General features: G+C 48.6%; 1 protein-coding gene across 1 annotated transcript; it reads right to left on the bottom strand.

Moving 5' to 3' along the window:
• Positions 1-754: 754 nt before the first annotated feature.
• Positions 755-3,787, bottom strand: JKF63_07200 (uncharacterized protein; the record flags this gene model as incomplete). Its single annotated transcript, XM_067903141.1, has 1 exon — positions 755-3,787. One exon carries the CDS (start codon positions 3,785-3,787, stop codon positions 755-757), a length of 3,033 nt encoding a protein of 1,010 aa, XP_067759696.1.
• Positions 3,788-12,454: the final 8,667 nt, after the last annotated feature.

The following is a 12,454-nucleotide window of genomic DNA, read 5'->3' as shown; positions in this document are numbered from 1 at the left end:
CACCCTGGATCTTGAGGGACTCGTCACATGCCGCGAAGAGCAGCGCACACACACATTGAGTATACCCCAATTCAGGAAATCGAACACCACTCTGCCTGGAACTCTGGACGACCCCCCCCCTCACCATGGCGAACGCTGGGTTGTGCGTCCCATGAGCGGAGTAGTGGGCCCAGGCTCCCCCTTCCTCCCAGCAGCAGACGACGGGGATTGGATAAGGCTGCCCCGAGGCGAACCAAGACGTCACCTATCATATGAATAGCGTGCAGATGCCTACCGACTCGTGTCACGTAAACTCTTCGCCATTTACGGCTTTTATGCCGAGATAAATCGTGACGAGTCGCGCTGGCTTCCCACACTGTTAGTGCTTAACTCTGTCGTAGTCAGGAGCGGCTCGGCACGAGTACGCAGACGCGGCTCCTTGGCCTCCCCATTGCCTGGGTAGGGGAGCCTGATGCTGCGCGGAAGTGTCCCCCCGTCATCAAGGAAGTGATGACAAAATTAGAGCTAAACACAAGGGCGGTTGATATTGGCCGCACATGAGCAACTCCGCTCTGTTCTTCTTCTTTTGTTTGGTTTATCGATACATTACTGTTGGTGTTTGCATGTCCGTACACACGCGCACAGATGTACACTTTTTTTCTTTACCCACTATGACTCACATGGTACTATGAACGCATGGCGCAGTACATGCAACAACAGAAAACTGCCGCGCACAGTTCACACGACGTAGTCCGCTAGCAACCGTCTCCACCCTCTAGCGTCCAGTGCGGTGATTGATACACCTCGAATGCAGCTTCAACAGTTCGTCGATGAAAATAACTGGGATGCTCAGCACAAGAACCGTTTTCCAGTCAGTGAAATCTGTGGGAAGCAGCACGTCCCATGGGCTAGCGTTCGCGGCAATAATAGCATCAACGCCGAGGGGGGTGATACCAAACAAGCGTGCGAAAAACGGAATGTACATGATCGTGAGATGTAGCGCAATCGAGGAGCAAATAGCCAATACTAACCACTTGTTCGTCGAAGGCCGACTCACAACGAGCGACTGGTTTTCGCTCAGCGAATTCAGCGCATTGAGCATCTCAACAATCACCAGAATGGACAAGGCGATTGCACGCGCTGTTTGGGGGTTTGCCATTACTACACACTTGTCATTGCTCATGTCCGTGCACATGGTGAACGACAGCAAGTCAGCAAAAGTAAACCCGTTCGTCAGGAACCACCACACGAAACCAGCAACTGTCGCTAGGCCAACGTAGACGCCAACGACCATGTAGCGGAAAAAAAGCCAGCCATCCACAATGGGTTCGTCCACTCGTCGCGGCGCCTGCTCCATGATATCTGGGTCAGCAACATTGAATCCCAGCGCTGTCGCAGGCAACCCATCCGTAACGAGGTTTACCCACAAGAGCTGAATCGGTGAGAGTGCTTCTGGCAGGCCAAGCAATCCTGTGGCCAGCACACAGGCCACCTCGCCAATGTTACTGCTGATAAGGTAGCGGATAAACTGTTTTGTATTGTTGAAAATAGTTCGACCCTCACGCACAGCCTTCACGACCGTAGCGAAATTGTCGTCCGCCAGCACCATCTTGCTCGCCGCCTTCGCTACTTCTGTCCCGGAGCCCATTGCGATACCAATATCCGCCTTCTTCAATGCTGGGGAATCGTTCACGCCGTCACCGGTCATGGCGCAAATAAGCTTTTCGTCTTGAAGAAGATTAACCAGCTGCATCTTATGGGAGGCGTCAGTTCGACTGAACAACACTGCGCTCCGCACCGCCGCCCGCTTCTGCGCTGCGTTCATCTGATCCAGCTCGTGCCCAGTGAAGCTAAGCCCCTTCGTCGACCCGTGCGACATGAGCCCGATTCGGCGGCACACAGCTTCTGCCGTCTCCTTCTTGTCTCCAGTGATGACGATGACCCGGATTCCCGCTGTACGGCATTTCGCGATTGCATCTCCAACTTCCCTCCGCGGCGGGTCTAGCATGCCGCAAACACCAACAAAGGTGAGGTCGCTCTCGACGGCTTCGAACTTCGCTGGGTCAGATAGATCCAGTTGCTTTGGGTCAGGAATAGGGCGAAAGGCGAACGCGATGCAGCGGAGCGCATCTTCTGTGCTGGACATGCGATCTATCTTATCCACTACGGTCTTCATCATAGTTGGTGTGAGAGGTAAAATGTGACCGTCTTTGAACATGATGCGATTGCATCGATTCAGAACCTCTTCCGGCGCGCCCTTCACAAAGAGACTGTGAACGCGTGCATCAGCGGCCGACGTGCAGCACACGCTCATCGACTTCCGAGAACGGGTGAACTCCAGCGTCGTTTTTCTTATCCAGAGTTCCTTCTTTGATAACCTGCACCGGTCGACCGGTAACGGGAGCCCGTCAACTGCATCTTTTGCCGCGTTGTTGTAAAGCTTTTCACTCATGACCAAAAGAGCCGCCTCTGTGGCGTCACCGACTTTTTCCACATCCGTCGAAGACGCGCCAAAAGTTAGTGACGCGTCGTTGCACAGAGTGGCAATCGTTGCGACCATGTCGAGCGCGGCATCATCGCGCAGCACGTTCCCGGCGGAGGTGCCGATGTGAGAAACAGCGGCTCCCACTACATTGAACTTCGAGTCATGTATGGTATACTCACAGGACTTACCAGATGGTTCCATTGTCATCACTTCCGAGACAGACATCATGTTTGTCGTGAGAGTTCCCGTCTTGTCGGAGCAGATAACGGTGCACCGGCCAAGCGTTTCCACGCTAGGTAAATCGCGCACAAGAGCGTTATGTCGAGCCATCTTGCGTGTGCCGAGGGCCAGACACGTTGTCACTACTGCCGGTAGGCCCTCAGGAATAGCAGCTACAGCCAAAGCGACGGCTACCTTCAGCGAATGTATAACGGGTTGAATGTAGTGATCAAACCAGGGCTCCTCGATGTCTACTGAGCGGGTTTTGAGGCAATGTAAGAGGTTGACTCCGAAAACCAGCAGGCAAATGTATCCAATCACTTTTGAGAGTAGAACACCAAACTCATCCAGTTTCACCTGCAGCGGCGTCTTTTTTTCTTCCTGTTCGCGCACACAGCGCTCGATCGAGCCAACTTCAGTGGATGTGCCAGTGCGCACGACAATGCCGCGAGCCTTTCCATACACGACAGCAGTACCGCGGTAAATCATGCTCGATGGAAACCGGTCCTCTTTGCCACAAACGGCTTCGATCTCTTTCATTACGGCTACCGACTCGCCATTCAGAATCGCCTGGTCTACTCGCAGCGCCGTGCTCTCCAGCGCCAATAACCGAACGTCGGCTGGGACGCGATCTCCCACAGAAACTTCGATGATGTCCCCCGGCACAAGGTTTTCTGCCAACACAGTTTGTGTCACGCCGTCACGAACAGCAATGGCGGTTTCAGGGACAAAGTCTTTCAACGCGTCAATTGCTTTGTCAGCGCGATTTTCTTGCCAAATGCCGACAATTGCATTCAGCGTTAAAATCAGCAAAATAATAAACGGCTCCACGAATTCCGTCGCATTGTTTTCCAGTACGGCCATACAGAAACTCACAAACGCGGCAAGAAGTAAAATGCGCACCAGCGTGTCTTCAAATTGAGCGATGACTCGCTTCCAGAAAGGTACTGAGGGCTCCGGTGGAAACTCGTTCTTTCCAAACTCATGAAGGCGTCTCTCAACTTCATCCCGAGAAAGACCGAAAGCCTCCTTCACCTCTAACCGTTTGCACACCGCACCGCCGTCCATCGCAGCCGGATCATCGGGGAGGATAACTTTACTCATTTCCTAGTGGGATTCCTTTTCGGCTCTTCGTGATGCCTAGTATCCTTGATAACAGTTCCCTGCGGTTTGCGAGAAAACAGACAGCGCAAAGGTGAAATACGCAATGAATGAGAAAAGATCACTGATAGCTTTGCGTGACGTGCGCCGAGGGGATAAGAAAAAAGGTTCGGTTAAGAAAAAGTCCAGGTGCATTTCACTTTGTGGTTTGAGCTTTTTCTAGCTGAACCACTAACGATATTTGCGCATCAACATAGCAATGCGGGGTTCCTTCCCTACGCTCCATTGACAGCTTCCCCGCAAGTGACGCTGCCGAATGGCAGACTGTCTTAAAGTCATCATCCGCTGATCTTTCTCAGCCACAGCCCAATTTCTCTGCCTGCTTTTTTCCATCCCCGAAGGGCTGCTGTCGTGATGGTTAAAGAAGGCATGAAAAGGAGTAACAACAACCATTTACAGGTTTGATCTATGAGAGCTCGAAACCCGTAAACAGGCAAAATGTGACAAGTACGAAAAGCTGTTGATCTTGTTTAAGGATTTTTAAATCAGTTATTTCTTCTTTGATAACCTTTGTTTTCCCGCGAAGCATCCGTGGAAAGGGAGGAAAAACTTCTTGCCCATATGGGCAGGTGAGTAGTGCTTCGAAGAGAAAAAAACACCTCAGCACGTTACCAAACTCCAGTACCAACGCCGTGAAGTCAGAGACTCTTTGATGTACCTCTGCCCCTGTAAAACCGTTTCTGGTGCTCATATATTCAAGCACGCCCGTTACCAAGAAGCGCAATCCGCTCATCGGTAGTCAGATTTTCGGAGAGCTTCTCATAAGCGTGACTTCAGAGCGACATGTCAAGGCGAACACGTGTGGAGATCAACCCACCCGACTATCACCCCCTACTCTGCGACAGTCCGGCCTATCCGGTGGGACACAACTCGTGTCGACCGTCGCGATGCATTGCGGCGGCTCCATATTTGAAAAATGTGCGTTCAAGCACGGGTACTTCTCAAACGGACAACAGGCGCGTCGAAGGGGATCGACTGATATTTAGAAACCAGAGACAAGTCTATTACATACCCAGATTACAACTTCCCCTCTGGCTTGTCCCACCCGCAATATCTATATCCACTGCGCTGGAGGCACCGTTTTTTGCGCATTTTTTTCACGAAGCACGTAGGAGTTGTTATTTTTAGCAGGGAATCGCACTTAAATTTGAGAAAAGCGGAGAACGAAATAGTAAGCAAAGGCCCACCGCCTACTCCCTTTTCAGCAAAAAGGACCTCGACCCACAAACCCAGTAAGGGTCTCCACACCAGATGTACAGAGTTCAGAAAAAAAAACTCTGTGAACGATCGTAGCGGCATTGAATAACGTGTCTAAATTTGAGTAACAACACGACAAAAACAGAAAGTTTCGCTGTGCTACTGGCTCAGGACCTGAGAAAGCCACACAGATAACCGAGGACTCTGGGGCAATGCACTGCATCGAAGAGGCAGACTCTTTCACGAAATGAATTCTTACGGTGCGCTGACAAAGCATTCTCTTTCTGAAAGTTCTCCATGTAAGCCAACATATATTTATATATATATATACAGATATGCACCAAAAACATGTATCATGCTATTCTACGCAGAGTCTGCACAAGAGACCAGTCACTACCGCAAAAAGAAACGTGCTTGCCAACTTCCCTCCAGACCAGCACAAGTGCATACTTGGCTCTTCTGATGAATCCCCATGTTCACATGGTCATCTTTGATCAATCAAGTGACTTGTAGCATCGATCAGTAAGCAGACACTTACAGTAGAGAACCAGTCCTTTTAATCAACAACCAAGTCAAAAACAAAGCGAGCCGCGTATCCCTCTCAAAAGACATACCTTCTCTCATGTCCCCCGCAGCGACGGAAGCCTTCCGGTAGCGGGTATACAAGTTCCCGCGACAATCCAATCATCGAGACGGAGGAAAAAATCCATAACACTGTCCCAGCAACAACAACAAGCTCTCGGCTCATGATCATAAAAGAGGTTAAACCGCTAACACTAGAGACGCATAACATACTGAGCACAGCGAATTGAGCTGAAGTTATGCTGACCTGAGCTTCTGTGTATCTGAAAGTTTTGTTGAGACCATCCACACATAAACGCTACAAATCACAGTGAATGAAGTCGCGGTGCTTTCGTCAAAACGCTCATCGTAGCTGGGTTCATCCATGTGCCAGACAGCTTTTCAGAAAATTGCGTCTGGAAATAAAGTGCATGGTCTACGCTAACCTAGAGCGAGCATCTCTCGGAGAAATTTGAAAGGGCCTTCATATATATAACGTACTGTTTCCCAGAGTGAAAATGCTCCCTTGAATGAAGTCCCAGAAATTGAAACTCTTAGCGCCCATTACAACGCGGGCACAACCAAACACACTCTCCACAGCGTCAGTACGATACCCACAAAGCAACGTAGCTGCAAACCTAATTGAGCTTAATCACCCCTTTTCAGCAATTTTTCTCTAAGCGCTATCTGTAGATGAGATCGGTACAGCTTGGCTATTGACCTCACCTGAGCCGGTTCTAGTCCCGATCCTACGTCGCGCAAAATCAGAAGTATCTTTTGGCTTTTCGGACGTTACATGGCGTATGTTCCAGGGTGCTAGACATTGAGCCGAGCGAGGGGGAACTTGGGGAGTGAGTGAACAGTATCCAACCATATAATCATGTGAGCATGATATCACCATTGGATCTGATTTCAAATAGAATGCTGGTAAATAGTAGCGCAGAAATACCTGGTTTGATCCATTGGAAATCTACGGCCAGGAGTTTCGGAGATCTCCCCACCTTTCCTTCCGTTACCATGGATGCAAAAATTATGCTGAGAGAAAAGATTGCGCCAGCATGGATGAGGTTATCCAGGCAGCTGGAACACACCTGTAATACACCGATTTTACCAGATCCCCAGGACACGAACAGCAGTTGCCCGCTTTCCTAGCGTTCAACAGAGATCCGCTGGAAGCCTCGAGCCATCATTAAAGAAAAAAAATTGTGCTGCCTTCCAGGGAAAGCAGCACCACTAGCTGGGTTCATGCAGCGGCAAACCAGAAGCTGGGAACCTAATAAGAAGTGCTTTGGCGGTTGATTTGCTGCCAGGATTTGGAAGAGGGGGTGACTTACATTCTGCAAACACATGCGCTCTGCCAGAGCGGGCGTCTCACGAACTGTAAAAAAATGGGGGGGGGTGATACAGACTTGCTGGTGGCCCCTAGGTGCAATGGCTTCAAAAAGCTTGAAAGAAACTTCCTTGCAACATGTTACGGTTGCCAGGCGCCAGGTCAACTTTGTAACGACTCCAACCCCGTTGGGGGAGCAACGGCACCTCGGAAGTCCTCTAGTAAAAAAATGGGTGCTTTCCCGGGGCTCACCAACATTGGGCTGACCCCGTTTCGATTGAAAATTTGCTACGGAAAATCCAGCGTACACGAATTGACGTCGTTACGAACCGCCGCCGCAAACCAAACCTCATCTCAAGATTCAACTCAACCTTATTTACATTTTATCAATTTGTAGAAAGCCATTGGCATCCCGAGTCGCAAAGACTCATGTTGAGAGGAACTGGTGCTTGGCACTGGGGAAGCGAGGGGATTTGTAACCAAAACGGGCGTGCATGGCCACACGCCAAAGGGATCGAAACAGGCGCAAAAAATAGTTCAAGTACCTCAACCACGCTGTGCGTCCAAGGGCTCAAATCCGAGATTTCAGGTATCACGGACACTGCTGGCTCGCAGTCGGTTGGCTCCAGGTGTCTTCCCGACGCACTGCTATACGGGAGGGCAAGCCGCACCGCTACTGCGGGAACAGCATTTCCACCAGGTAGAAAGTGCTTCGGGAATGGGGCGCTCCGGGAAATGTGCCTCTCATTAAACGGATGCCAAACCCCTTAAACTTTCAGCCCGCCGATCCCCCCCCCCCCCATCTCCGAGCCAATCCTCGTCAACATAAGCTTTTGGTCCTCATTTTTTCTCAACGCGCACGCCTTCCTGCCCCAAAGAGGATTTAAAGCACTGCACGCCGGCGCCGGTTTGCACACAAGCATGCTGAAGGCCCCGTACGCATGCTTCTGCCGACCTGTCCCTGGATTCAGCGAATTATTATTCCCACGTTCCTGGAGGTAAGAAGAGGCCGTCGACATCAGTTTTCTAATTAGAGACAAAAAAAAAGATTCATTTGCGCGACACAAAAAGTTAAGATGATAGTGGTTGCGTTTAGGCGATAGGGTTAGGGTGCATAGGGTTAGGGTGCATAGGGTTAGGGTGCATAGGGTTAGGGTGCATAGGGTTAGGGTGCATAGGGTTAGGGTGCATAGGGTTAAAGTCGTAAAGTTAAGTAAATTAAGTAAATTAAAGTTTGAGGTAAAATTGAAATTAAATTAAGTCAAATTAAAATTAGGTTAAATTAGGGTGGAATTAGGTAAAATTAAAATTAAAATTGAAATTAGGTAGGTGGGTAAATTGAAATTAAGATTAAATTAAAATTAAATTAAAATTAGATTAAAATTAAATTAAGTAGATATTAAAATTAAAATTAAAGGTTAGAGTGGTAAAATTAGAATTAGAGTCAAGTCATGAGGTGAAAGTGCATAGGGTGAGGGTGCATGAGGTGAGGTGCATAGGGTTAGGGTGCATAGGGTGAGGGTGCATAGGGTTAGGGTGCATAGGGTGAGGGTGCATAGGGTGAGGGTGCATAGGGTGAGGGTGCATAGGGTGAGGGTGCATAGGGTGAGGTGCATAGGGTGAGGGTGCATAGGGTGAGGGTGCATAGGGTGAGGGTGCATAGGGTGAGGGTGCATAGGGTGAGGGTGCATAGGGTGAGGGTGCATAGGGTGAGGGTGCATAGGGTGAGGGTGCATAGGGTGAGGGTGCATAGGGTGAGGTGCATAGGGTGAGGGTGCATAGGGTGAGGGTGCATGAGGGTGAGGGTGCATAGGGTGAGGGTGCATAGGGTGAGGGTGCATAGGGTGAGGGTGCATAGGGTTGAGGGTGCATAGGGTGAGGGTGCATAGGGTGAGGGTGCATAGGGTGAGGGTGCATAGGGTGAGGTGCATAGGGTGAGGGTGCATAGGGTGAGGGTGCATAGGGTGAGGGTGCATAGGGTGAGGGTGCATAGGGTGAGGGTGCATAGGGTGAGGGTGCATAGGGTGAGGTGCAGGGTGAGGGTGCATAGGGTGAGGTGCATAGGGTGAGGGTGCATAGGGTGAGGGTGCATAGGGTGAGGGTGCATAGGGTGAGGGTGCAGGGTTAGGGTAGGGTGAGGGTGCATAGGGTTAGGGTGCATAGGGTGAGGGTGCATAGGGTGAGGGTGCATAGGGTGAGGGTGCATAGGGTGAGGGTGCATAGGGTGAGGGTGCATAGGGTGAGGGTGCATAGGGTGAGGGTGCATAGGGTGAGGGTGCATAGGGTGAGGGTGCATAGGGTGAGGGTGCATAGGGTGAGGGTGCATAGGGTGAGGGTGCATAGGGTGAGGGTGCATAGGGTGAGGGTGCATAGGGTGAGGGTGCATAGGGTTAGGGTGCATAGGGTGAGGGTGCATAGGGTGAGGTGCATAGGGTTAGGGTGCAGGTGAGGGTGCATAGGGTTAAGGTGCATAGGGTGAGGGTGCATAGGGTGAGGGTGCATAGGGTTAGGGTGCATAGGGTGAGGGTGCATAGGGTGAGGGTGCATAGGGGTGAGGGTGCATAGGGTGAGGGTGCATAGGGTGAGGGTGCATAGGGTGAGGGTGCATAGGGTGAGGGTGCATAGGGTGAGGGTGCATAGGGTGAGGGTGCATAGGGTGAGGGTGCATAGGGTGAGGGTGCATAGGGTGAGGGTGCATAGGGTGAGGGTGCATAGGGTTAGGGTGCATAGGGTTAGGGTGCATAGGGTTAGGGTCAGGGTGAGGTGCATAGGGTTAGGGTGTAGGGTGAGGTGCATAGGGTGAGGGTGCATAGGGTGAGGGTGCATAGGGTGAGGTGCTAGGGTTAGGGTGCATAGGGTTAGGGTGCATAGGGTTAGGGTGCATAGGGTTAGGGTGCATAGGGTTAGGGTGCATAGGGTTAGGGTGCATAGGGTTAGGGTGCATAGGGTTAGGGTGCATAGGGTTAGGGTGCATAGGGTTAGGGTGCATAGGGTTAGGGTGCATAGGGTTAGGGTTAGGGTTAGGGTTAGGGTTAGGGTTAGGGTTAGGGTTAGGGTGCATAGGGTTAGGGTGCATAGGGTTAGGGTGCATAGGGTTAGGGTGCATAGGGTTAGGGTGCATAGGGTTAGGGTGCATAGGGTTAGGGTGCATAGGTTAGGGTTAGGGTTAGGTGCATAGGGTTAGGGTGCATAGGGTTAGGGTGCATAGGGTCAGGGTGCATAGGGTCAGGGTGCATAGGGTCAGGGTGCATAGGGTCAGGGTGCATAGGGTCAGGGTGCATAGGGTCAGGGTGCATAGGGTCAGGGTGCATAGGGTCAGGGTGCATAGGGTTAGGGTGCATAGGGTTAGGGTTAGGGTGCATAGGGTTAGGGTGCATAGGGTTAGGGTGCATAGGGTTAGGGTGCATAGGGTTAGGGTGCATAGGGTTAGGGTTAGGGTTAGGGTGCATAGGGTTAGGGTGCATAGGGTTAGGGTGCATAGGGTTAGGGTGCATAGGGTTAGGGTGCATAGGGTTAGGGTGCATAGGGTGAGGGTGCATAGGGTGAGGGTGCATAGGGTGAGGGTGCATAGGGTGAGGGTGCATAGGGTGAGGGTGCATAGGGTGAGGGTGCATAGGGTGAGGGTGCATAGGGTGAGGGTGCATAGGGTTAGGGTGTAGGGTTAGGGTTAGGGTTAGGGTTAGGGTTAGGGTTAGGGTTAGGGTTAGGGTTAGGGTTAGGGTGAGGTGCATAGGGTGAGGTGCATAGGGTTAGGGTTAGGGTTAGGTGCATAGGGTGAGGGTGCATAGGGTTAGGGTTAGGGTTAGGATAGGGTTAAGGTTAAGAGTTAGTGAAGTTAGGGTTGCAAAGTTAAAGTTAAGATTAAGATTAAGTCAAATTAGAATTAAGATTCAAGATTAGAAGTTAAGTTCAAAGTTAGAATTAGGGTTAAAATTTAAATAAATTAAAATTTAAGAATTAAAAGTTAAAGTTCAAATTAAAATTAAAATTAAGGATTAAAAATTAAAATTAAAATTAAAATTAGGTCAAAATTAAGAATTAAAATTAAAATTAAAATTAAAATTAAATCAAATTAAAATTAAGTAAAATTAGAATTAAAATTAAAATTAAAATAGTCAAAGTTAAAATTAAATTTAAAATTAAAATTTAAAATTAAGAAGATTAAAATTTAAAATTAAAATTAAAATTAGTAAAATTAAAATTAAAATTAGAGTAAGTTAAGAATTAAGTTAAAATTAGAATTAAAGTAAAATTAAAATTAAAATTAAAATTTAAAAATTAGAATTAAAATTAAAATTAAAATTAAAGTTAAGTCCAGATTAAGAGTCGGGTCAGATCAAGATCAAGTCAATTTAAATTAGGAGTCAAGTCCAAATTAAGTCAAGTCCAAGATCAGAATTTAAGTCCAAGTCCAAATTCACGGGTCAAGTCAAAATTAAAATTAAGGTAGTCCAATTAGTCAAGTCCAAATTGAAATTAAAATTAGAAGTCAAATTAGGTAGAATTCAAGATCAGGTCAAGTCCAAATTAAAATTAAATTATAGGTTTGAGGTTAGCGAAGGTTAAGGTTGGGTGTAAGGTTAAGGTTGAGTTAAGGAGTTAAGGTTAAGGTTGAGTTAGGAGTTAAGGTTAGGAGTTAAAGGTTAAGGAGTTAAGGTGCGAGTTAGGAGTTAAAGGGATTAAGGTTGTAAAGGTCTGGTTGAGTTAAGGTTGAAGTTAAGATTTGGGTTTTTAAGATTAAGTTAAAGTTAAGAGTTGGGTTGGAAGGTCATCAGTTGGAGATTAAGTTAAGGATTAGAGTCAGTATTACCTTAAATTGCTCAGCAGTGAATACAGTGTTGTTACCTCCCGAAAATACAGAGAAAGGGAGAAGTGATCTAGGGCAAACAGAGATTTAGCCTAGTCACACTATTATTACAATCCTTCTCAAGCACGGGGCCCGTTATTCATCATCAGTGAACTAATCTTGCTGGCCGTGCATGCGTGTGAAGAGACGTGATTCACGGATAGGCTCGCCACGGCCTGGGGTTGGTTCTACGGTTTGCTCGGCGAAGAAAGGGAAGGCTTGATCCTCTCAACTGTTGTGGTCTTTATTTTATTCGCAGGTTTTCGGTGCTATGGTGTGCGTTTTCTGCGGCACGGGGATCTTTGTAGTCCGGGCACATAGTTTGGTAGCATGCCCCTCGTTTTAATCTACGCCGCAGTGACAATGGCCCGCCTGTGTTTGCGGTTTCCTATCGTGATTAGTATGTTGTTGCCCTTTCTCTCTCCCCTCGTTAGATTCTGTTGGTGGACTCGTTACATTGGTATCGAATACTCTTCCGTCAGGGGGGTGGGGGGAGGGGGTCCCCCTCCTTTTTCTTCTTTGCACTCACTTTCGCGTCCTGGTGTGCTCTGCAGATTGTGTGTGTCACATGGTCTATGCTTCTTTTTATGTATTCATATGTTTATATATACATTACATACATAAAGTATATATGTATATATATAGTGCATACAGACAGAATTTTCAGCAATATTAA

Source organism: Porcisia hertigi, chromosome 4, assembly GCF_017918235.1.
Source record: "Porcisia hertigi strain C119 chromosome 4, whole genome shotgun sequence".
Taxonomy (NCBI): domain Eukaryota; phylum Euglenozoa; class Kinetoplastea; order Trypanosomatida; family Trypanosomatidae; genus Porcisia; species Porcisia hertigi.
The sequence above is the reverse complement of the archived record's forward strand: the minus strand, read 5'-3'. Positions and strand labels throughout refer to the sequence as shown.